Consider the following 25,261-nt stretch of genomic DNA (forward strand, 5'->3'; position numbering starts at 1 on the left):
CCGCCCGGCACTGGCTGGAGCCCACTCACCCGCACAGAGTGTCCACAGCCCGGGCCACGGTGTCTGCACCATCGTCTTGCTTGTGCTCTGCCTCCAGCCCAGCCTGGAACTGGCGGAACCCAGACAGGTCTGGGCTGACTGTTCAAAGCTACAACAGCCCCCGGCCAGGCCAGTCTTCTGTCCCTGTCGTTTCCCCTTCCTGTCCACCTCTGCTGAGCCTGGCCGCCACACCCCGCCCCTCAGCTGGACTGGCAGGTGAGCTCACCTATGGGACTGGACCTGTGCTCCACCCACCCCAGCAAAGGCCCCAGTGGGAACCGTCTACGCCTTCCCCTTGAACCAAAGTCTCTCCCTGCCTTCTCTCTGCTGGGCAGGTGTACAAAGTCCTGGGCTTCCATCAAGGTGTGGGCTTGGGTGAATGGACAGGAAATTGCCACCTCGTAATGAAAAGGGAACTGAGCTCAGAGGAGTGGGTCTGAAGCCAATAAAAGAAGGGTGTTACCCACAGTCCCTGAAACACCCCAAAGCAGCATACGTCCCTCTACGCCCCTCCCTGTCCACTCCGCCATCCCACCCCATGATAGAAACACAGTCGTGAGAACGCAGGAAATCTCTCCCCTCAGAGAGCCGACCGGCAGGTCAGGAGCTAGGCAGTACCCAAGGAAACACAGGAGGCAACCTTAGGAAAACCGTGATTGTACAGCTCAGTTTGCTTGGAACTGTCCCGGATTTAAAACCGAAAGTCCTATGGCGCTGGGGCCTCTCAGTCTCAGACAACCTGGGACGGCTGCTCCTCAACTTAAAGAGTGAGCGTCCTGGGGGGAAAACATAGCCTGGGACCCGGTAGAGAAAACGAAGTGGGCCCGGGGAGGGGTCTCCGCTTTAGACTGGGTGGTCAGAACAAAGTGGGGAGCCGGGGACTAGGAGTCTGTGTTTTATAAGCGGGGATCTGCGTCTCCGAGAAGTTAAGTGGGTTCTCCAAGGCACACAGCTGCTAAGTGGTCTTCTGATTTCTAGTTCACCACTCCAGTGGCCCAGATGTCACCCTCTGCAAGTTCAGGTGGGGTCACTGAGGGCACAGAGCAGACAAAGCCTTCAGTCCTCACTCCTCCAGAGTGGGCCCCAACTTCTTACTTGTCTCTCAGTGTGTTGGCTTCCACCTTCCCTCCCCCACCTCCTTCCCTGCTGGCGGCTGTCATCAGGCACCTGGCCCTGCCTGCACCATTCCCACTGTTAATAAACATGTAGATGGAGCCACTTTACATGGCGCCGGGGCTGCCCTGCCAGAACTGCCTTGCACAGCTTATGCTTCAAATCTTTGGAACGTTAAAACAGGGCAAAATAACCTTGGGGCTGGGCCGAGGGCAGCATTGAGTCCCACCGAACTGTTTGCAGAGATAACAAGAAAACAGTTTTTATGACCACCGGCCTGAGATTTGAAGACATGTTTAGAATTAACAGCACTATCTTGTGTTATCTGCCCCAGTAGACATGCCTGCCCTCTATCGATGTAGCTGCTCACCTCCCCCCGCTCACAAATACCCCTGGCCTTTGTCTCCTCGTTGGAACACTGTCTGGCTTCTCCTGAATCAGTGCGTCCTGAACGGCCGTTCTTATTGATCTCAAATAAATGCTTATTGCCTCTCACTTTGAAAGGCCTTTTTATTTTCAAGGTAACATATCTATGCATCATTTAATAATTTTTCTTAGGAGGACTCCCTAGGGAATTCATTCCTTAAAAAAGTAACTATCGAAACCCACCATGTGCCAGGTGGGATGGGGTTCTAGGCAGGGGACGCAGGAAGAATCATCCTCCATAACAAACAACACTGGGCTCTCCCTTCTGCCCAGTTCCATTGCGAACAAACTTTTTATTTAACATTTGTTCATCTGAATACATACAAAATTAAAAATATTCAAAAGGAAGCACAGAGTAAAAGTTAGTCTTCTCCCAATTCTGTCTCCCAGTCACCTGGGTCCACTTCCCGGGGGCAGCCACTGTCATCAGTTTCTTCCACAGCTATTTTGTGTATATAGATTCTAGTCTTAGTTCTCTAACACAGACTCCCTCCCCAAAAGTCTCTCCCAAAATATGTGACTTGTGCTCTGACCCAGTTAGACATCTCTGCAACCCAGAGGTTATACTTTCCTGCCCCAGCACTTTGTCCACGTGTCCCCTCTGGAATCCTTTCCCCACCGTATCTGCCGTTACAATCCCACTCATTCTTTAAAGCCAGCTCAGATATATTCTCTTTGTCTACGGAGCCTTTCCTGACTTCTTCAAGGGGAAGACTCTTTCCCTCCTTTGAACTCACAGCGCACTCTCGATCTCTCTTAGGACACTAGTTACAGTCCACCTTATGCTTGAGTTATTTTTGACTTGTCCCCCATTTCTCCTAATAAACTGTGAGCTCATTCATTTCTTCAGCCAATTTTTAATTATACTGTGTGCCAGGCGTTGTTCCACCCTACCAGGAAGAAAGACCATTTTAAGCATGAATTGTGTAATTACTAATTTTGGTCAAGTGTAATGCCTGCCACATAGTAGGTATTTGTGAATGGGTAGACAGACGGATGGATGCATGGATGGATGGATGGATAGGTAATCACAGGACGTGTGGGACAGGGGGTGAACTATTGGGCTATTGGACTTTGCTTTGATCAGTGATGGTGGGAAGAGGTGTAGAGTTGCAGGGTGGGTTATGAGCTCATCTGAAGTTTATGAAGCTCATGGAATTTTTTATCACACATGGTTGCCAATTGACCATCACCAAGGGGTGTGAGCGTGGGGGAGGGATTTTGGAGGGCTAGTATCCAGTTTGCTATCCAGCGTCATCTGTTCAGAGAAACTAACCCTGGTCACAAGCACTGACCACCCTCTGGTGGCATTGTGGTGCTGTCCCCACACGTATCAGGTCCCACCCCTCTCTGCATGTCAGGTATTGTTTTTCCATTCCCCCTCTGAGCTGACATGGGGCTGAGGTACAGGTTGTTTCATTCTTCTAGATTCTTGGCTTCAGACTGTCTTCTGGAAGGACTTTGAGGAGGCAGCCCACGCTGCACAGTGTGGAGAGGGAGCCCAAGAAAAGCTTTCCTTGAGGTCTCTCCCTCTACAAAGCGTGAACTTCTCCCAGCTGGGCTGCTCAGCTCAGTGAATCAGCCCGGAGGGAAAGAGTTAAGTGGGCCCCGCTTTGGGTCTGGGTCCTGAGCCGCCCTGCATTCCTTCCTCCAGATCTGCCTGTGGGCTGGGGCCAGCGGCTAAATTTAGAAGGGAGCTAAGGTTTCCTCTTAACAGCTGTCCTGCCCTCAGAGAAGACGCACCACCGAGGACGACGGGCGAGAGCTGGTCCTTCTCGCTGGTCAAGGCGTCTGGCCATTGCATCTCGGGCCCTCAGTCCTTGGGTGACTGTCCCTGGGTGTGGAGATACAGGCAGATCAGCGGTGAGTGTACTCCCTTCATTTTGTCCCCTGGGCCCAGGACTTAACGCCAAGGGGCAGCACCTCTGTCCTGAGTGTCAGGGCCCCGCCATGTCTGGGACCGGCTCCCTGGGGACTTTGTGTTCCTGAATAGCTGGGGGACGGCGCCCGCGCTAAAGGCAGGGACACCAATGGCCTGGGTTAGGGACCCTGAAGCTGCCCCTCCCCCACAGAGACTAACGGTGTGTGTGTGAGTGCAGGTGTGTGTGTGCACGTATGTGGACGCACACACGTGTGTATGAGTACACATACCCAGGGATTTCAACAGAAAGATCTTTCTGGTCTGGGGAATTCACTGTTTTTCAACTGCCTTAGATGTAGTTTAGGCAAACTTCTGGCTGCCCTCACCATTTCCTTGGTGGCGTCTGTGAAAGTAGCCAAGTTGACACTTCTTAAATCGTGAGACTCCCGGGTGGGCTCTTTACATGCCAGGCTGTACCTCAGGGTGTCCTGGGAACGTTGGCTGGGCCGAGTCTAACTTGGTTGTGGCCCTGGGTCTTCTCGCCAGCAGGGTATTAGCATGTGACAGCCTTTCCATTTCTAGTTCCCCTGAGGTGACATCACTGACACACCCTTCCCCCCCCAACCTCCGGCACCAGATGCCTTACCCGCCTTTTTCTTGCCAAATGTACAGAGGCTGACGGGGCCAGCTGTCATGGCGACTGGTGGGGACCCCGAGGAGCAGGTAGTCCCAGGTGAAGAGGACGAAGCAGATGTGAGGGCCGTGCAGGCCCGGTACCTCCGGAGCCCCTCCCCCAGCCAGTAAGTGTGCATGCGCTGAGGTCCACACCCCTCCAGCCGGGCCAGGGGGGCCCGGGGGAGCATGAAGAGAAGGGAGCCCCAGGGAGCCTGCAGTCACCGCCCTAAGTGAACTCATCCAACAAACATTGTTCCCTGCTTTTTCCGTGCCACACTTTCTAGAGCAGGCAAACACCCCAGCCGACTGCCCTGCGATGGGCACAGTGAGTGTTAGCGCTCGTGTGCCTGGGGTCTAGTGTGTGGTGGGCCGGCGGGGGGTGCAGCAGGGTGGGTGGGTAGGAAACAGGAACAACTGGACTTGGAAGGGGCATAGGAGGCTTCGTGGAGGCAGGGACGCTGTGCCTGGACCTCCAAGGACGGCAGGAGGCTGACAGGTGTACCTGGAGGGCCATGCTTGATTCGTGAGGATTGAGGCTGCATCTGGGGTGTAGACCACAGACTGGGAGAGAAGGTGGGGCGGCAGGACAGGAAAAGGCCCAGACCAGGCCTTACTGTTTTACTACTAAGATCATTTCGATCTGTGATCAAGCTGTGTCTTTCGGCCTGGGGCATGTCCATGCCTGGGGCAGGTGGCAGTGAGCTCAGGGGTTGTAAACGTGCTGCCCCTTCCTGGAGAGACCCTTTATTTCATGACAATGTCAAACTTTTCTTTTACATAAAAATCGTTGAGAATATATTATGGTGTAGAACAAAAAAATTTCATGAAATTTTAAGAAAAACCATGAGACATCAAAGGAATGCTTAATTGCCCGCTAAAGCAAGAGTGTGTGACTTCTCATCTTAGCTCCGTCACCGAGTTTCTGTGAAAATCTACTTTAATTCTTGAGACTGTGTCTTCTTATCTGTAAAAAGGGAAGGAAAGACTCAACTAGAATATCTCAAGGTAACTTGACCTCACACTTCCTCTGAACGTGCTTCCCTTTCCCCCAGGTCTCCTGGAGTCTTGCTGGCTCCTGCCTCTTGGGGCTCCAAAGGATTCCCCCCGGGAGTGGGTGGGGTTGCTCCCCACTCACGGCCGGCACTTTGTTCTCATGGAGCCTGTGGCTTCGACCCTTCAAATCCGGCATTACATTCCCACTTAGAAAAGCTGTCTGGATTGAGAGATGTTCAGTGTACCCCCCCTCACCCCAGCACAGCCCCAGACAGGCAGAGGGAGCTTCGTGCGTGACTGGGTAGGGGGTGGTTTGTGCCGTCGTGAGGGCAGTGCTGTGCTATAGCAAACAGACATGACTTCTCACTCGAAGGAATTCAGAGCAGGGCCTGAGCAGTGATTCGGGAGCTGAGGCTCCATCTGTCCTCAGAAGCCTGGATTTTAATGGCGGCTGAAGGGATCACGCTCATCAGCCTCAAGAAACGTGGGGGGAAATGTGAGGAATCTCTCAGGAGGGTTTTATGGGCCAGGCCTGAAAACGGCCATTTTGCTTCCGCTCGTACTCCATCGGTGGGAACTCAGCAAGGCCATGATTTCTTGTGAGGAGGATGGGAAATGAGGTCCAGGAGCCCAGGAAAACGAGCAGCCCGGCCTCAGTGCCCGTCTACCCGCTAGGCGGTTAATAGTCACGTGCCCTTTGTCCCCACGTGTGGAACGCATCCACTGCCTCCTAAGGGAGACCACCCAAAATCCCATTTCCCAGCCGTGAGTTCAAACACCCGTCGTCTGGAGGACGTGCACCTTTTCCCCGGGTCTGAACACAGCACCTTATATTCCGACCGTTTGATCAAAGGAGTGGTGGGAGATACAGCAGCCATCAGTCCACATAACGAATGAACTTGTCCACCTTCTCTGCCCCAGAAGTGGGGAGATGGCCTAGATTTGACCTTGGCTTGGCTGTTGGGGTGGCATTCCTGGCTGTGTTGTTCCCTCTGCCCGCTAGCTGCACCCTCTGTGCCTTTGTTCCTTGTTTATTATCCTCCACGGCCACTTCTGAAGTGAGGTTGGAGAGTGTCTTCCTTGAAAACTGGACAGCTTTGGCAGACAGCTTTGGCTGTCCTGCTTATGGACACTGGTGGCCCCAGGGCTGTTTTAAGGCTCACGGTTTCTTTAAATATATGATCCCTTCAGAAACCTACTAGGTTTCTGATCTCCATAAACCACAACTCCATGAGTCAGAAACCACACTGGAAAGTTCTTTCTTACATACAATTTTCAATCTTGACTTATTTCTTAATGACAAAAAAGATTTTAAGGTAAGCGTCACAGGTAACGAGAGAGAGTTACAGGTAACTTTAAGGTAAGAGACAAAGAGGGAAGTTCCATCATGATCAAAGGTTCAGTGCACCAGGAAGATATAATCATTTTTAATTTCTATGATCTAATAACATAGCCTCAACACACATAAAACACTGACAGAACTAAAGAAAGAATTAAAATCCACAATCTTAGTCAAATGTACATATTTCACAAAACAATCTCAGCAACTGATACAATGAGGCAAAAAAAATCATTAAGAATATAGCAAGTTTTATAACTAGCAATTAATAGTTACAGGGATGTAAGGTACAGCGTAGGGAATATATTTAATAATATACTATGTATGGTGCCACGTGGGTATTAGACTTATCAGGGTGACCACTTTGTAAGGTATAAAAATGTCTGATTACTACATTGTACGCCTGAAACTAATGTAATATTGTATGCCAACTGTAACTGAAAAATAAATTTAAAATTATGGGAAATTTGAACAAAACAATAAACAAAAGGAATCTCCTCGGCGTTTCTAGAACATGTCCCCAACAACTACAGATTATACGTTCTTGTCACACACACAGGCACATTTAACCAAAACGTCATACACTGGGCCATACACATATCAACAAACTGTTAGCGCTTGAAATCATACAAAACATGTTTTCCTGACCATTGGAGACTTAAGCTAGAAATCAATAAAAACAAAAAGATGTAATAGAAATTCAAATTAAAACCACAACTCAGTACTACTATATACTCACTACACTAAAGTAAGACCAATGACAGCAAATATTAATGAGGTTATGAAATAATCAGAACCCCCTTTCATTGCTGACACGAGTGTAAGCTAGCACAGGCTTTTGGAACACTGTTTTGTAGCATCTACTGAAACTAAGCATATGTGGGTCCTATGAGCCAGCAGGCTCACTCCTGATACATTCATAACAGAAATAAGTATCACACATATGTGCACCAGAAGTACCAGAATGTTCCAGCAGCTAACAGTCATTAAGGGTATAGAATGTTTAAACAACATGATGAACTGTCCCATTAATGGTAGGCTGGATAAATAAAGTCTGGTATATATTTTAAATACTGCCCTAGGGAACATGCGTTTTATTAAGTGCCTATTACTTCGGTGTGATGGAGCTTCACAGATTCTTGGTTGGAGATGGGAAACAGTGAGACATGGCAGCAAAGTGCAAGGCAGGTCACATTTTTCTGTTTCCCTTTATTTCTTTCCAAGTCAAAATCCATTTCTTGCTTTGGCTCTTCGGATCTGAATTTTTAAAGCCTTTGCAGAATTTGGAACTCCTTGGTGACCTGCTCAGGCCGTCTCTTGTGGTGGCATTTCCCCTCCGCCTTCAGTGAAGTTTCCTAACTGCTCCGCTTGCCTGTCCTGCAGTGAGGTCTGAGTGCCTGGTGAGGCAGGTGGGGCAGGAGCTGGGGGCATGGAGTGACGGCTCTGGCTGGCCTTGGGAAATGGCTCCTCCTAGCTACCCTTTCTCTTTTATATTTCTTTTCCCGCGAAGATTTTTCTGCCTCTGTTCTTTCACGAAGCCTGCTGGAAGCAGCTGGCTAAAAATCGATTTGCTTTCGTTTACTGACTTCTCTCCTTCCTTGGAGCCTGAAAGTGTGGTCACTTTCTCTGGGGTGAACGAACACTCAGAGGGAGCTCGGAAATCTGTCCCTTTTCTGCAAAAGGCAAATCAAGAAACACATGTCTTCCGGGCTCTGCCTCCATGTCATTTCCAGGGGATTCTTTGAAGGGAAGTGATTAGCTATCAGGGGGTCTGGGTTGAAGGACCCCAATTCCACTTCCTCCTGTGTCTGGACAGCCTGTCAATTGGTTTATGGTGGTAGCTTTCAAACGATGCTGACTATAGTGTATAGTAGGACACACCATTTACACCTCAGCTCAGAGCAGATAGTATGCAGGTAAACAAAAAACTTGATAAAAGGCTTCACAAAATTATACTTATCCTTACGATGGGTGGTGCTATTCTTTTTTTCCTTTCTTTGTTTTGTTTTTCGTGGTTTTTTATTTGTTTGTTTGTTTGTTTTCCAGAAGCTGGCATGACCCATTGAATTGATTTTACAATACACTAATGGGTCACAGTCTGCAATGTTGAAAAGCACAGGTTTAAAGAAAGCTACACCTGTCTTCTGCTTTTGGTTAGGAAGTCTGTCCGGCTCTGCTTTACGGTTTCTCTTTCAGTCCCCCCTCAAGGCTTTTTGGCCGCCTCTCCCCGATCCTAGGATGAGGTGCGTATCGATCCTAGCCCCTCTCTTTCCCGGCCTGTCCTTTTGGACAGCCAGCCTTTGCTGATTCTAATCAGGGTGTGAGTGTCATCTCGCTCGTCTCAGGGATGCGGTGGCGGCACTGACATGGTCATAAATCAAACCCTGCAGGGCCACCGGCTCACTGACCTTGCAGATAGAAGCAGGGCCAGTGCTGGGTCTCGCCTCTTTGCTCCTTGCTTCCTCCATGGAGAACGAAGGACCCGCTGCTCGCTGCTGGGATGTTGTTCTCCCCCCAAGTCCTCCCAGGTCCTCCCCCCACACCTTCTTTATAGACTTGTAAACCCCGTCGTCGGTGGCAAAACAGTTTTATGGCCATCGGGTGGCCGTCTCCTCCTCTCGCGGCAGTTGGCTCATAAAAACACTGTGCCCCCACCCTGTGTGTGACGCTGGAGAATGTTGAGCTTCGTTTCCTGCTGTCACGTTTCTGCAGCAGCAGCAGGAACAGACACAGCGTGGGGCTGCAGAGGGGGGTCTTCTGGAAAGTGTCCTGAGTGGGGCCTTTAAGTGGGTTCCTTGCTCACTGGCTCGTTCGCTGAACTGCATCTTGTCCACCCACAAGAAAGGAAGGAGGATGCTCTCGGCCATATCTCATGCAAGTGCTCCCCTGTCAGACTCCCAGCCTTGGAGGCTAGTAGGTGTGTTTAGGACAGATTCTCAGTTCCCAGTGTGTGTCACTTAACACCAAATCCACACCATCTGAAGGTAACGCTGTTTAGGGAAGAGATGGACAGTCCCTTGCAGTCCCTTGCAGATGGACAGTCCCAGGCTGGGATCCCCGTGACGCCACCTGCTAAGAGTCTCCCCGGACCTTTCTGCTCACCTGACAGGTGACGGCTCCTCCTGTGTCTTTTTCACCTTGTGCCCATTGCTTGGAGTACTGATTACAGAATGCAGAGCCCTGGAGGCTGGCAGAAGAAAAAAGACAAGTGCCTTCGTGGGAGCAAGGAAGGGCTGGCTGCCTGGAGGAGGCGCCTGGTCAGCCTCCAGGAACCAAGCATTCTGGCCAATTACCCTGACAGCGTTCTGTTTTGATCTCCCCCAACCTCGTTTTACATAGTATTGACCCTTAAGAAACAAAACAATTATTTTAACAATAGGAGAAATAATATTAATTTTTAATAATGAAAGAATTAATCTCCCGTAATAAATCCTGTTGAAATGGAGATGTGACATTGCTATGAAACCTGAAGCTCTGATGCTAGTGTTATGAGAACTGAGTGTGGCCTGAATCCCAGGCCCAGACTGTTCACGGGGTCGGACACCGGGGCAGGGCCCGCTCTCTCATATCGGCGGGTTTTGTTGTTACGTCTCAACTGCAGCAAGTTTGGGTCGGTCACTGACATTTATTAGGTTCTGTATCACTGTTGGGGAGAAGAGTGCCTTGGTATTTGCTCGAAATTCACTTCTTAGCCCTTGGAACAGCCTGTTCTCGTTATTCACTGTTGCTTTACTAATTACCCCAAAACGTAATGTCTGAAGACAATGATTTTACTTTGCTCCGCGTTTAGTGGGTGGGGAATTTGGACCGGACTCGGCGGGGCAGCCTGCCTGTGTTTCACGTGGTGTCCGCAAGGGGGCGCTGATGGGTGCAGGATCCGCCTCTGAGGCTCCCAGCGGGGTGGGCGGCTGGCTGGGAGCCCAGCACGGACTGCTGACCAACAGCCTTTCCAGCTTGGTGGTCTCGGGGTCGTCAGGCTTCTTTTGCGGCAGCTCAGGGCTTCCAGAGAGAGAACAGCAAGTGCCAGGAAGCGGAAGCTGCCCTTTACACTGGGCTCAGACCCTGGCACAATGTCACCCTGGTACAGTCTATTGGTGAAAGCAGTCAGAGAGACCCCCAGATTCAAGGGACGTAGACATAGATCCTACCTCCCTAGGCGAGGAGGGTCACAGGTATGAGGCCACCTTTAATCCACCATAAGAAAAACGGCTAACTGCCAGCACCGGCCCCCGAAGTTGTGTATGTTTTGGCCTCAGGAGGGCAGAGGGCAGGGACAGAACAGAGCCAGGACCCTGGTTTTGCTACTGGTCTCCCAGCAAACTAACGAGCACGTGGCAGATACTGGATAAACACTTGTATGTGTTGCTAAGTGTTACAACTGCCCCCTTCCCTTAAATATGATACCAGTCAGTGAATCATAAATTATCTATTAAGCTTTTGCTCTGTGCCAGACATGGGCCAGGTGCTGGGAACCCAACAGTCGTCAGAATCCCCACCCGAGGTCCTGCCCCATGGAGGGTATGGTCTGGTACAGGGGGCAGGTATTTATCAGATGATTTCATGAGTAAATGTGAACATGCAGCTAATAGAAGTACCGGAAGGAAACGAGGCTGCTGCCACGTGAGGGGGAGATGAGGGAAGACGTTTCCCAAACAGGTGATGACTGACCTGAGATCTGAAAGATGGGAAGAGAGGGGAGGACAGCATCCGGGCAGCGACACTGCCTCCTGCAAAGTCCCCGGGCAGACGGAAACTTGATGAGGACGCAAAGCCAGAAGACCAGGTCCTGGAAAGGAGTGAGGCAGAGGGAACCGGGTGCTGAAGCTGGAAAAAAGAGGGGCCAGAGACCGCAGGACTTTGGACCACAGGGTGGCATGTGGTCACCCTGCCTGTGCCATCCATCTGTCCAGTCGCCATCCACTCACTTAGTGGTCAAAGCTTCCTAGTCACCTTCCACATGCTGGAGATACAGGGGTAAAGACCACCTGTCTGTACCTTTGCAGAACTCACACCCACCCCTCACCAGGCATGCCAGTCTTTGTTTCCTCCACCAAGCAATGAGACCTCGAAAGACCTCTCTGGTTCTAGCATCCATGGAGAATGTCCCACACACCTCGTCCCTAATCCACCCCCACGCCCCAGTCACGCTGGTGTGAAAATGCATCTTCTGTTCACAGGAGTGCTTGGTGCTAGAAAGGACATGATCCCACACAACCGCTCTGGAAAATCCCTCAGGAATTACCCATGGTGATGTCACATGGTGCTGTCCCTCACGTGGCCTGGGCAGGTCTCGCTGTTTCCTGTGTAGAGTCACAGGCTACTGCTTTCTCCTGGCAAAGGCATTTCTTTCTTTACAGCCTCGCTAGCCCTGAACACACCATTCTGCCAAGGGTAGACTCTGCTATGATATCCACTAAGAGAATTGCCCTGCGAATCAACTCAATTCAACTGAACTTAGCTCACTTTACTTGTGTTCAGTTCAGTTGGACTCAGCTCAATTCAGCCCAGTTCGTCCCCCCATCATCCACCCATGATTTCAACAAGTATTTTTTAGACGTCAAAGTCTATGTTGGGATTGGGGGGTTACTTTTACCAACTGACTCGCCTCCCCTTTCCAATCTAAATGGTATCGGTGTCTTGTGGTGGAGAGAAGACTGGAGTTAGAGCAGGGCTCCCCTGTGTTTGTAGCTCGGCCCTAACTCTCTCTGCCTTGGGCAATTTGTTACCTTCTCTGAGCTATAGTTTCCTCATCTTAAAGCAGGAATAATAATAATACCTATTTGCTGAGAGTTTTGTCAGGATTCAGTTCATAGAAGAGACTCAAAAATGGTATCTGTTTCCAACACAATGGATGAAAACTGACCAAGGAACATCACTGGGAAATTTCTAAACACTAGGAACCAAAACCGGATCCTACGGGTTTCCATGAAGATAAAATTGGGTCCGTTACGAGGATCAGGAAACGTGTTGACTTCCAACTTTTAGGAGCAAAAAGCCCCGGGACAGAGGTTCCGGCTCTGGGCGAGGGGGTGAACGCACCGTCCCCTGGACTGTTGCATGGATTGCCCCTGTAACACCTGGGCAGGATCCTCAGCAGCTGTGTGAAGGCTCTGGAAAGTAAACAGTAGCAGGCAGATTGAGGGAGAAGACTGGACCCAAAGCACCACCAACTGGCAGTGGGAGAACCAGTTTTTTCTCGGGAATATTCCGCCTTGACTCAAGGAGCATGACACTGTGACAGCAATAGCCTGAGGTGCCTAAATAATGGAATATTATTCGACAATAAGAAGAAACAAGTTATTGATTCATGCCACAGAATGGATGGCTCTTAGATGCATTTTGCTGAGTGAAATAAGCCAGCTCCAAAAGATGCCATTTATATATGCTTCCATTTACACAACATTCTGGAAAAGGCCACTGTTGGGACAGAAAACAGATCAGGGATGGCTGGGGGGCGAGGTGCAGGGAGGGGTTGAATATAAAGGGGCAGCATGAGGGAATTGTGATAGAAACAGAAAGCTGTGCTGTGAGCCTCTCACTTTTGTTTTTTTAACGTCTCTGGATCTAAAGGAAGGACTAAGTAGAAAAAGACCCAACGCTGGAAAAGAGGAGACCCCCCCCCAGGGAGGTGGACACCCACCCCTTTGGTCCTAACCCTGTTTCTGCCCTTGACTCACCACGTGCCTCCAGGGGCCCCCCTGACACCTCAGCTGAATTCTTTCCGGGAAATTGCCTCGAAATTTGCCTCAGTCACTTCATTGCCTCCCTGGGCTCAGGGCTCAGGCCGATCCTTGAGTCCTTGTGGTCAGAATGGGGACTGTGCATTTGGGCGCGTGGGCACGTTTCCCCAGCCCACTCCCTTACAAGCCGGGAGAAGGTACGGGGTACGGAGGGAATGGTGGCCGCTCCCCAGCCCACCAATCCAGCAGACCTGGCCCAGGTACAGTGAGGGGCATCCCATAGTACTGACCACAGAGGGACAGGGACGAGGGAACAGAATGAGCAGCGGGACCTCCCAGGGTGGGAACACAGCAGAGAAAGTCAGGCTCTGTCAGGGCGAGTCCCGCCAAACGCAGACGACCATGTCATTCAGCTCACACAGGCGCCCGCTCTGGGCTGGAGGCGGAGAGCCACTGCGCCCAGCACCCTGTGTCCTGCCCTGTCAGGTTCCCTTTCTCTCGCACGGTTTCCCACTTGGGGCTAAACGCAGACCCAGGTTCCTCATGTGAAAAGAACGCCTGCCTTTCAGCTGCTGCCCGGGTCCTCTCACCTGAATCCCCTCTTCTCTCAGGTACTCCCTGGTCTCCGAGGCAGAAACGGAAAGTATTTTCATGGATCCCATTCACCTGTCCTCGGCCGTGGCCGCTAAACGGATCATCAGTGAAGGTAATGCCGTCAAAAGCCGGGTGGTGGGCAGGCGTGTCCTCGGCTGTCTCTAGATTGCTCCGGGCACGGCACCGGCCAACTTGGGGGGGTCTTTCTCCCAGTTGTGTGCCGGGGAATTTCCCTGACTTTCCATCCTGCCTCACCCTGCTCTGCACTTCACGGTCTGGACCACTCTTCAGGCTTTCATTCCTGATAAATAAAAAGCCAGTTTTAGCCGTTGTGAGAAAGACATCTCTGGTCTTCGAAAGCTTCACTTTCAAGTCTGTGGGTTGCTGTGAACACTCAACATTTAGACTGAAACCAAAGGCTGAGCAATGGCTCTTCGTATTCTAGGTCTGTCCCCTCCTCTGGGGTACTGGGCCTAAGTTTCAGTAGTCTTAGTGGCTGAAGGGCCGTAGGGAAATTGAAAAACAATGCAGAGAAAGGAAAGCGTTATCAGGTGATATTTGAAAACATGGCCCTGCTCACTAGTGATCCGAGGGGTAAAATGTATGTCAAAGAGCCCTCTGTTTTCCTGAAAGCCTGTCTGGGCCACACACCGACAGCGCAGAAGGGACATGTGTGGCCTCACGTTCTTGTGAGGAAACCTCAGGTGGTAGAGACAAATGGGGGAGTGGATACAGGGAAGGGGCCGCATGGGAACAGGCTGGGGTGTGGCCCGGAGATGGAGACAGGGAAGGTAGGAGCTGCCAGGGGGGTGCAGGGCCTGGGACATTTGTCTTCAAACCAGGAAGGGAAAGATCAGAGCAACGCCTGCTATGCAAATGGCCCAGGAAGACAATGCTACATATTGTCAGGCCCTGGGGAGCGTTCCTTCTGACCTGTAGCAAAGGGAAGATCTCTCAGCAAACGAGGAAAGGAGAGGCGCTCTCTCACTCGCTCTGTAAGACCCAGGAGAGCCGGGGGCAGACATGAAGTGCGGAGAACACAGAGCAGTTCATCTCTCTTTAAACACCATAGAGCTCGGGGACCACAGAGGTGTTCCTGGTCTGGGTCACATCGACCGGCCAAGCGTTCTGCCTTCACCCATCAGGGAAGGAGAAGGTGCCGGCAAGGCGCCATGACCAGCACAGAGGGAGTCCTTCCTGCTGGACCACCTTTCTCCTTCTCTCTGCTCAGTGGTCTTGGCTGCTAGGTGGGGGGAACGGTTTGGCTCTCCTCTGTTCTTGGAAATCTTCTTAGAGAGAGGAAATCTCTTCCTTCCCCCCGAAAGTGGATAGATTGGGAGCAAATAGATGAGGAGGAGGAGACGAAGGTCCACTGGAGATGTGGATGAGTAGAATTTGAATTCATTGCGTGTGTGAGCGTCTCTGGACTGTCGGCAAGGCCCTGCGTGCTGTTTTGAGACTGGAATTGGAGCCCAGGGCCAGCGTGTGCCTGTGGGAGAGCTGGGGACAGAGACGCACAAGCACGCTCACTCCAGTACAGGAGAGTGGATGGTCAGAGGAGCGGACACATAAACCAAGTGTGTACTGGAGGCGAGCCAGCAAAAGTGGGGCTGAAAGTTCTCCTTTTCCCAGGGTTCTTTGCATTCCGTATGCAAAGGAGTCACACCAGTAACAGAGTGAATTATGTTAGGAAAGAATGCCATTTACTCACTTCGTAAATACTTCTACTTTGGAGGGGAATCATGGGAGTTGTAAGTATGAGTCGGACATATGCGTGTGCCAGGTACTTAGGGACCTCAGTCTAAGAGACTCTCAGCCAGCTGGAGAGAAATATGAGGGAGGAAGGGGCCGTGGTTCCCTTCACCTACACCTATACACCTGCACTGCCGCTGGTCCTGACGGCCAGTGTCCAGGCCCAGGCCGGGCCTTCCACGACCCCTGTCAGTCCTTCCTGGCACTTCAGCCCACGTCCAGAGTCCTGGCAGCAAATGGGCCTGGAGCAGGCTCTCCCCAGGACCGGGGAGGCCGTGGGGTTCTGAACTCTCTGATGACAGTGCTGGCTGTCCCTTCTAGAACTCAAGCCACGGGGCCTGCAGGCCAATGCTGAGTGTCCGGGTATGCTGGAGTCCGCTGAGCAGCTGCTGGTAGAAGACCTGTACAACCGAGTCCGGGAGAAGATGGACGACACCAGCCTGTACAACACCCCCTCTGTCCTGGACCTGCAGCGTGCCTTGGTCCGAGACCGCCTGGAGGCCCCCTGGAACGAGGTGGATGAGGTCTGGCCCAACGTCTTCATAGCAGAGAAGTGAGTCTAGCCACTGGGGGTCACGACCCTTTGTGCTGCCCCTCTGGGGAGTGCCCGAGAGAGGTGAAACTCCCCCAGATCTCACCAAAGTCCCCAGTAGCTCCATCCAGAAAACTGGTGCTACCTGACCACTCACCCAGCCCCTGCCTTGGAGAAAGGCCCAACCCACCTATCTGCACGCAGAGACCCCCAGCAAAATGCGGGCTCCCTTACCCTCGGCCTTCCCACCAGAGCTCTCTGTTGTAGCCTTGCCCTCACCCCGGTGCCTTCTCTGGGCCTCCCTTCCTGCCCAGAGCCTTGCCAGCACACCCCACAATCACCATCATCCAACGACATCCGTAACAGCCATATCACGGGACAGTCCCAGCTACTGATGATACTGAATTTTTTTCTTTTTTTCAGATTTTTTATTGGGGAAGGGGAACAGGACTTTATTGGAGAACAGTGTGTACTTCCAGGATTTTTCCAAGTCAAGTTGTTGTCCTTTCAATCCCAGTTGCGGAGGGTGCCGTTCAGCTTCAAGTTGTTGTCCTTTCAGTCTTAGTTGTGGAGGGCGCAGCTCAGCTCCAGGTCCAGTTGCCATTGTTAGTTGCAGGGGGCACAGCCCACCATCCCTTGCGGGAGTCGAATCGGCAACCTTGTGGTTGAGAGCCCACTGGCCCATGTGGGAATCGAACCGGCAGCCTTCGGAGTTAGGAGCACGGAGCTCTAACCGCCTGAGCCACCAGGCCGGCCCCGATACTGATTTTTATATGTATTTACCGACATGAAGAGGTTCATAGTACACTAAGAGGACCGATTGGTTACCGTATATATACGATGGTGCTAACTGAGAGATACACGATGGTGCTAACTGAGAGATGCAGGCGTGTGCGTGTATAGCTTTTGCAGAGGCAACAAATTAGAAACAAATACAGTAAAATGTTAATAGCACGTCTCTCTAGGAGGTGGTTCTACAAGTGATTTTCATTTTCCTTAGGTTTCTTTTGAATTGTACAGATTTCCTAGAGTAAACATTTATTTTTATAATCAGGAAACAAACAAACACATTAAAGTTTATCAGTGGATCCAGAACAAACCCCAAACAACGCACACCTGTTCCTTCAGGGCCCTGCCACGTGCGTCAGTGGGACCAACAGGCTAGTTTGTGGGCCTGACTGTTGCAGAGCCACTGACTCCCTAATGAGAAGTCCTCCCGATGTCATTACCCATCTATCCAGAAGCAAAGGAGGGGACCTGGGGCCCCAGGAGGACAAGAAGGACAAGACCTGTGGGCCTTGGGTCTTGTTCTCCACCGTGGAATAATCTTTCCCGGAACCCGATTCCCAGAGATGGGCCCCAATCTAAGTGACCTCTAATGAGCTCTGTAGACCCAGAGACCCTCACATCGCGGTCCCCAGGGACCCCAGGCATCTCCAGTTGCCCCAGCTGAAGGCCTCTGCTCCTGCTGGGGTGGCCCTGTCCTCAGGGCGTCCCTTATTCTTCTGCCGCGGAAAGAGCGCTGAGCTAGAAAGCTGACTCAGCAGTTCTCGAGGAGAGTCTTTTCCTCCAGTCGTCTTGGGAAGCCATAAAAGCTCTCTGAGTCATTTTTATAATCTTCAAATGGGAATAAAAATAGTTTCCCTGTCTGCCTCTTCAGTTTATTATGAGGATAAAATAAAATAATGTGTGTGAAAGGACTTTGACAAACACAGCGTTGCCAGAGCAGTGTGAAGCACACCTAAGGCGGTTACTGTCTTTGCACTTTTGTGTCTTGATGAATGTTTATTCCCAAGGCACGGGATTTTACACCAGAGCTAAAGGCTTCCTTCCACATGGTTCTTATTCTCCAGTTCATCCTGCCCAGTTCCTGTGCCTCCTCTCCTTTACTGGGGCTAGTCACTGGCCACCCCCCTCCTTTTCAAAACCGTGTTTGCAGTGAGCCCCAGATGCATCGGGGAGCAGAGCAGGAGGCGCTGGCCAGCTATGACCCTCCTGACCCGGCAGAAGCAGGTTCCCGGTCTCGGGGGTAATGCAGCTTTCTAGCTCTGACTCTGGCAACAAACAAACAAACAAACAAATGAACAAACGTCCCTGCCTCTTTCTCCTCAGGAGTGTGGCTGTGAACAAGGGCAGGCTGAAGAGGCTGGGAATTACCCACATCCTGAATGCTGCTCACGGCACCGGCGTCTACACTGGGCCCGAATTCTACACCGGCCTGGACATCCAGTACCTGGGCGTGGAGGTAGACGATTTTCCCGAGGTGGACATCTCCCAGCATTTCCGGAAGGCCGCCGAGTTCCTGGACGAAGCCCTGTTGACCTACAGAGGTGAGTGGGGTCTGCGTGCTGCGCGCTGGAACTCCACAGAGAAGCCACACGGGGGCGGGGGGTGGGGGGGGCGGAACGTTGTGGGAACCTCCCCACGATTACCAGTCTGTCTGGTTGTAAGCAGAGCGGGGAGGAAAGGGCGATCCCTCATTTAAGAAGTAGTGATGGAGTTGCTGACATGCCAGGAGCTGCTCTAGGCACTGGGATGACAGATGCAGACAGAGCTTCTGGCCTTTGAAACTTCTGTGAAAGTGAAGGCAGAAAAAACTAAAAAGAAAAGAAAGAAAAATGTGAGGCAGAGATGGTGACTGGGTGCCCTTGTGAGGACGCCTGGCTAGTGATGGCCGGAAGTGCACTGGCCTGTGACTCCCTCTCCCAAGGGAGGGAGGGAGACTGTGGAACCTACAGTAGTGGGTTGTGGCCTGGGCAACCGTTAAGGAGAGGTCCGTGGTGACGGACAGCTGAGCCCTGAGCTGGAGGTGGGCGGGGAGAAGACACCAACCTGTAGATGGTCCTTCGCAGCTTGGATTCTGCCCACTTACCGCCCCCTAGTGACCACTGGCCCTTGGCAAAAGCACCTGTTAGCGTTACAGCTCCTTAAGGTCCCCTCAGGTCTTGCTTTGGTCTCTGACGTCTTGTGTGACAAAGGCATGTTCTTAACTGGTGCAAAGATATACTAATAAAAGTCACCCCCCTACTGTGTGACAGGACTCAACTGATTTACAAACATCCCCAAAGACTGTTGGCCAATTGACTGATGGCAGCCTGGGGGGAGGCAGGTCCCTAGCTGCATTTTAAACAGCCATTAGAATGAAGGCATAGGAGACAAGTTTGTTATGTTTACGAAGAAGCAAAGCAGACAGGGAGGCCAGGGGATAACTGGTCTATTGAATGGTAGAGTCGAGACTTGCAAAAGTCTCTGTTAGGCTACAAGAACTTCAAGAACAGGTTATACCCACCAAAACCATTAGCAGGAATTTGTAAAGTTGTCCTTAGGTTTAAAATATGCTACAAGATAAGAGACACATGACAATTAGTAGCAGTGTTTAAAAAATCTTTATAAGTTTCAGTTGATGTAAAAGTTAGTTTGAGTTCATTGTGTGACATATCCACCTCCATTGCAAGCTTAGATGGCACCAATGAAGGCCCAGTGCCCAGAATGAGGGCGGTAGGGACCCCCTCGACTCTGGGGGTCCGTCCAAACCTGAAATATCCTGCTTCATCCTGACACAAACTCCTAAGAAAAAAACTGATACATTAAAGTTTGCCCTGGGAGAGTTTAGCTAGTATAGTCGTGGAACGTGAAACGGTCTTCGAGTAATGATTGAAAGACCCTGAATAGCCAGGAAAAGAAAAACAAAATTTAGTGAAGAGTATGCTGGTGACCTTCTTAAAGACCTTTGTCTGGAAGGTTCAGGCAGATGTGCACGTGGGTGACCCCAGAACAGCAGCGTGGGAGCCCTGAGTGTCTGTTCCAGAAAGTTATACTCTGCCCTACCTAACATGTAAAGGAATTCTCAAAAAATGAGAGTGATCTAACTATGGAGTGAGTGTGTGTGTGTGTGTGTGTGTGTGTGTCTGTGTGTGGTACTGAGCACTCTGTCACTGGAAGCATCCTGCAGAGGCTGGATAATGTATGATCCAGCATCTAGGATATTGTAAGGGGAATTTGTGAATTTCCATTGTGACTTTAGGTGCTTTTCAGCATCAAGATTCCACATCTCTGTGATTCATTCACCTTAGCCTCATTCTTTCTCCCCCCACCCCAGTTTTTTAAATCTCTCCTCCCTCTCATGCTCAGTTTGGTGGGGAGAACGAAATGCATGCCAGTGTTTCAAAAGTGAGCACAGTGGTTAGTTCCTTTGTCCCTCCTCCCCCCCCCACCCCGTCTCCGCCCAGGTTCAGACAATGTTTCCCCAAACACAGAGCAGCCTCACCGCTCTGCGTGACATCTGTGACACGGGGACAGTGATGCTTGTCCCTCACTGGCCTTGAGCATGGGTGAAAACCAGAGGCAAAGTGAACCTATGAAATGCAGCGCATCAAAACATTACTTAAACAAAAACAAAAGAAAACTACAGGACGTGCCGTGGCGGCGTCATGATTTCTTGCGCTTTCTTTGCAGGGAAGGTCCTGGTCAGTAGCGAAATGGGTGTCAGCCGGTCGGCGGTGCTGGTGGTGGCCTACCTGATGATTTTCCACAGCATGGCCGTCCTGGAGGCCCTGATGACCGTGCGCAGGAAGCGGGCCATTTACCCCAACGAAGGCTTCCTGAAGCAGCTCCGGGAACTCAACGAGAAGCTGATGGAGGAGAGGGACGAGGACTATGGCCAGGAGCGGGGTGCAGACGAGGAGGGCGACTCGGGGAGCGTCGTGGGGGCGGGCGTGCAGCACCTCACCGTGGAGGAGGAGGACGACACCGCCAGCCACCTGAGTGGCTCCTCCTTGGGGAAGACCAGCCGGGCCTCCAAGCCCCTCACCCTCATTGACGAAGATGAGGAGGAGAAACTCTATGAGGAGTGGAAGAAGGGGCAGAGCCTCCCCCCAGGCCAGGCCCCCCGGGGTGGACACGGCAGGTGCTCGGCCTCCTGGGCCGATCGGGGGCAGGAGTCTGAGGATGAGGATGTGGAGACCATCATCCGGGAGTGGCAGAGCCGAAACGAGAGGTACCAGGCAGCAGAGCACCGGATGTGGGAGAGGCGGGAGGAAGCGGAGGAGGAGGGCAGTGCCGGTTCCGGCACGGGGAGGAGACGCAGGCACACCTTGAGTGAGAGCAGCACCTCGGAAAGTGTCATCAGCCGTGACATCCGGGTCCTGAAGCAGCAGCTGGAGATGAGCAGCCAGAGCCGAGGTGGGAGACAGCGCTCCAACTCCATGTCCACGGACAGCACCTGGGACATGTGGAGCCAGAGGCTCCTGGAGACTGAGAAGGAAGCTTCCCGGAGGTACCACTCCAGAAGCAGGAGAGAGGAGGCGGGTGTGGGCTCAGAGGCAGGGGGCCGGGCGCGAGAGGACGACGAGGAGAGTGTGTCCTCCGAGGCCAGCTCCTTCTACAACTTCTGCAGCAGGAACAAGGACAAACTGACCGCCCTAGAAAGGTGGAAGATCAAAAGAATCCAATTCGGATTCCACAAGAGAGACCTGGAGGCAGGAGACGGCAGCGGCGAGCCAGGCGCAGAGGAGGCCGATCGCGGCAAGAGCATGTCCGACGTCAGCCTGACAGCCTACCAGGCCTGGAAGCTGAAACACCAGAAGCAGGTGGGCAGTGAGAACCAGGAGGCGGTGGTGGAGCTCGGCAGGGGAGAGGACGTGGCCTTGGCCAAGAAGAGGCAGCGGAGGCTGGAGCTGCTGGAGAGAAGCAGGCGGACGCTGGAGGAGAGCCAGTCGGCGAGCGGCTGGGAGGCGGACAGCTCAGCTGCCAGCAGAAGCATCCCCCTGTCTGCACTGTGGTCTGCGGTGCCTTCAGCCAGCGCTGACGGGGACACGGCATCGGTACTCAGCGCCCAGAGCCACAGCTCCCGCCCGTCTCAGGCTGTGAGCACCATAGGCGGGGGCCGGGCCTCCACCCCCGCCACACCGCTGCCTACCCTCCCAGTGGGGCCGGGAGACACCATTTCCATCGCCAGCATCCAGAACTGGATCGCCAGCGTCGTCAGCGAAACTCTCGCCCAGAAGCAAAGTGACGTGCTGGCGGTGTCCCGCTCCCCGTCCGTGGCCAGCGCAAGGGCGGCTCCCACAGCCGACCGCCTGGGGGATGACCAGGTTTCCATGTGCAGCGGGCACAGCACCTCCTGCCTGGGCCTCCTGCCTCAAGACCAGGCCAGACCCGGCCCCGACACGCAATCCGTGCTGTCCTCCCACACGGCAGCCAGCGCCAGGGCCGACGGTGCGGGGAGCAGAGTGACGGGGACCAGCAAGCCGGTCTACAGCCTCTTCGCCGACCACGTCAACCTCAAGGAGCTTGGCCGCAAGGAGAGGGAGATGCAGCTGGAGCTGCGGGAGAGGATGGCCGGGTACCAGATGGAGAAGCTGGCCTCCGACAACAAACGCAGCAGCCTTTTCAAGAAGAAGAAGGCGAAGGATGAGGACGCGGGGGAGACGGACGAGGACACCGACAGTGCCATAGGGAGCTTCCGCCATTCTTCCCGTGGTGACTCCCAGAAACCGGAAACGGACACCTGCTCCTCCCTGGATGTCTCCGATGGCTATGGAAGTGGCAGCAGGGCCAGCAAAGAGACAGACAGCAGTATTAGTAAGTGGCTCAGTGGCCTGGGTGCACAGGAAAGATCTCCTCCCCAGAGCGAGTGTTCTGGAAGCTCCCGGGGGAGGCACAGCAGATCTTCCCTGCTCCGGGAGACCGGGTCCAAATCCTCCAGTTACAAGTTCTCCCAGTCGCAGTCCAAGGAGCAGGACACCAACTCGTACCGCGCGGCCAGCGGCGACTCTGTGCGAAGCAGCTCGCGGTTCTCTGCGTCCTCCTGCAGGGAGGGCCGAGAGACGCACACGTTCTCCAGGGCCGTGTTCAGCGAGACCTCGAGCTCCCGGGAGCCCAGCCCGGAGCCCTACTTCTTCCGCAGGACCCCCGAGTCCTCCGTGGGGGAGGCGTCCCCGGAGCCCCAGCGGCCGGACTGGACCCGGCCCAGGGACTGGGAGGACGTGGAGGAGTCGTCCAGGTCCGACTTCTCGGAGTTTGGAGCTAAGAGGAAATTCACGCAGAGCTTCATGAGGTCTGAAGAGGAGGGAGAGAAAGAGAGGAAGGAAAGCAGAGAAGAAGGGAGGTTTGCTTCGGGGCGGCGGGCCCAGTACCGCAGAAGCACCGACAGGGAGGAAGAGGAAGAAATGGACGATGAAGCCATCATCGCTGCCTGGAGAAGCCGGCAGGAAGAGACCAGGACTAAGCTGCAGAGAAGGAGGGAGGATTAGTCACGCTGCAAGGTGGGCCTGGGAGAGACTGAGGACCGGGGACGAAGCCATGCGGCTGAGCACAGGGCCCGGGGCCACCGCCCAGCCAGCGACAAGCGTGTGGAGGATAAGCCAGAGGGGCAGAGCTGAAAGGAGAGGTTCCAGGCAGAAGGGCACTGGAGGCGGAGGAGCGGGAAGAGGAGAAGAACCATCAATGGGAGGCCCGGATGCTGGGCCAGCTGGCACCATTTCCTGTTGCCCACCGTCCTCAAAGCTGTGATGCTTCCGAATTTGACAGTGTCCATTACAGACTAAGATGAGCGTGTGAAGGCGCTTGAGCTTGTGGGAGACTCCAGTTCCCCTCCCGGAGGGCTGTGACCACAGGGCAGGGTTCTGTGTGTAGGGGTTTTATTAATATAACGAGACCCAGGAAACGTACCTGTGGCACGTCTCCCCTCTCCCGGCGATACTGAGGTCTGGTTGTGTCTTTTTAATGTTTTGGATGTGCATTAAATCGGTATGCTGTCCTGTGTTGCTTCTTTATTCCGGTCACCTTGGGCTCTTTGGACATTAAGGGAAACGCGCTTTTAAAAACACAAAGAGCGTAGCATGAGCGACGCTCACCTTGTTCCACAAAGCTGTGCCTCCAAACATCACCTTCCTCACATTGTCAAAACTACCAGAATCTTTCATCTGCGCTCCAGTGTAGCGGGAAGACACAAGACCTTTCAGATTAACAGAAGGAAAGAGAGAATGGGTTGTATTGTGGTGAGAATGGTGAGGTGCGGTAGCGAGAGGGTCCCTCTGGGTTGACCAAAAAGCACAAGCAAACCATGGGGAGAAAAGAAGCCCATAGAAGGAGGTGGAGGTGGAGTTTGATGAAATTGGGGGTCATCCTGGCTTTTCGCTCCTTGGAGGGTCATTGCACAATGAGTGGGATCCTTGCCTGAACTCTGGATGGGCTAGGCTGGTGGGAGCTCTTTACTCTTAGTTCCCAGGTCTTTTCTGTCCCCTCCAAAACACAGGTTGTGTTGCGGAAGCAAGCAGACCTGTTTTGAGCACCTTACAACAAGCATTGACCAGCTGGTTCCTTAAGGGATTCGAAAACAGGCATGTGCCATGCACGGGTCCATGATGTCTTGGTCATTCAAAAAATCCAGTTTAGGAGACACAGTTGGTGATGAAATGATGACGGGGAGGGAAGAAGAGCACATGAGCAGCGGCAGGTGGTCACTTCTAAAATCTGAGTTTCATGGGACGTGGAGATTATGTCGCATTTCCATATGGATTAGTTCCGCGGCACACGTTTCAACAAGGGCAAAGAATCCCGAGGCAAAAGGAAGCAGACTTGAGCTCCAGCCCAGAACGGCACATGGCCTCCACTGTCAGCAACTGACTGAACATGCTCACCTTCTAACAGTTCAGCTACTGATGGTGTCACACTCGGAGCGGTATCTGCCTGAGAAGTCAAGATTCTGAATTCAGCCTCTGCCAGGACGCCATACTAGATCTGGGGAAACCACATTAATAGAAAGCTTACATGAATTATGGTGAGCTTAAAGGAATGGCGGGGATGTGAAGTGTTAGGATTCCAAGGTGGCTTCTGGATGATACCTAACCTAGGGTGACAGGTTGCACTCCAGCCTTCCGGTCGCTGCAGGATGTTCAAAGGTATGTGTTATGTAGTGAAGCTCCCAGCAGCAGATAGATGGGACGCCCAACGTGGAACTGACGAGAGTTCAATGCAGGAACTATTTGCAGAGGCAATGGAACAAGAGGGGATGGGGTATAGCTCCCTGTACTAGCGATTGTGAGACGTGGACACCAGTGAAAGGACAGAGTGAGGGAGCTACATTCAGAGGCCAGCAAGAGACAGATCACGGGAGAAGGGCCACCCAGCAGGGTGGTGGGGAGACCACTGCCCTGAGCTCGCTCTCCTCCTGGAATTTGATCTCATGCTGGGAACTCTCGCTGGCCAAACCCCGCTGCAGCTGCAGTGCAGGGGGAAGGAGAGCCGCTTCGTCT

General features: G+C 52.6%; 2 protein-coding genes across 2 annotated transcripts in view; one reads left to right on the forward strand and one right to left on the reverse strand.

Moving 5' to 3' along the window:
- Positions 1–3,382, reverse strand: part of GPA33 (glycoprotein A33) — a 22,410-nt gene extending 19,028 nt beyond the window's left edge. The window contains exon 1 of the mRNA XM_088801825.1: positions 3,322–3,382. Coding sequence (XP_088657951.1) covers positions 3,322–3,382 — 61 coding nt within the window. The remainder of the gene's footprint in view (positions 1–3,321) is intronic.
- Positions 3,007–23,763, forward strand: STYXL2 (serine/threonine/tyrosine interacting like 2). Its single transcript, XM_019747365.3, has 6 exons — positions 3,007–3,441; positions 4,112–4,239; positions 13,738–13,832; positions 15,794–16,025; positions 18,117–18,334; positions 20,460–23,763. Exons 2-6 carry the CDS (start codon positions 4,133–4,135, stop codon positions 23,255–23,257), a joined length of 3,450 nt encoding a protein of 1,149 aa, XP_019602924.3. The 5' UTR covers positions 3,007–3,441; positions 4,112–4,132; the 3' UTR covers positions 23,258–23,763.
- Positions 23,764–25,261: the final 1,498 nt, after the last annotated feature.

This window comes from Rhinolophus sinicus, chromosome 11 (genome assembly GCF_057876585.1).
Source record: "Rhinolophus sinicus isolate RSI-liver-muscle chromosome 11, RSI-T2T, whole genome shotgun sequence".
NCBI lineage: Eukaryota > Metazoa > Chordata > Mammalia > Chiroptera > Rhinolophidae > Rhinolophus > Rhinolophus sinicus.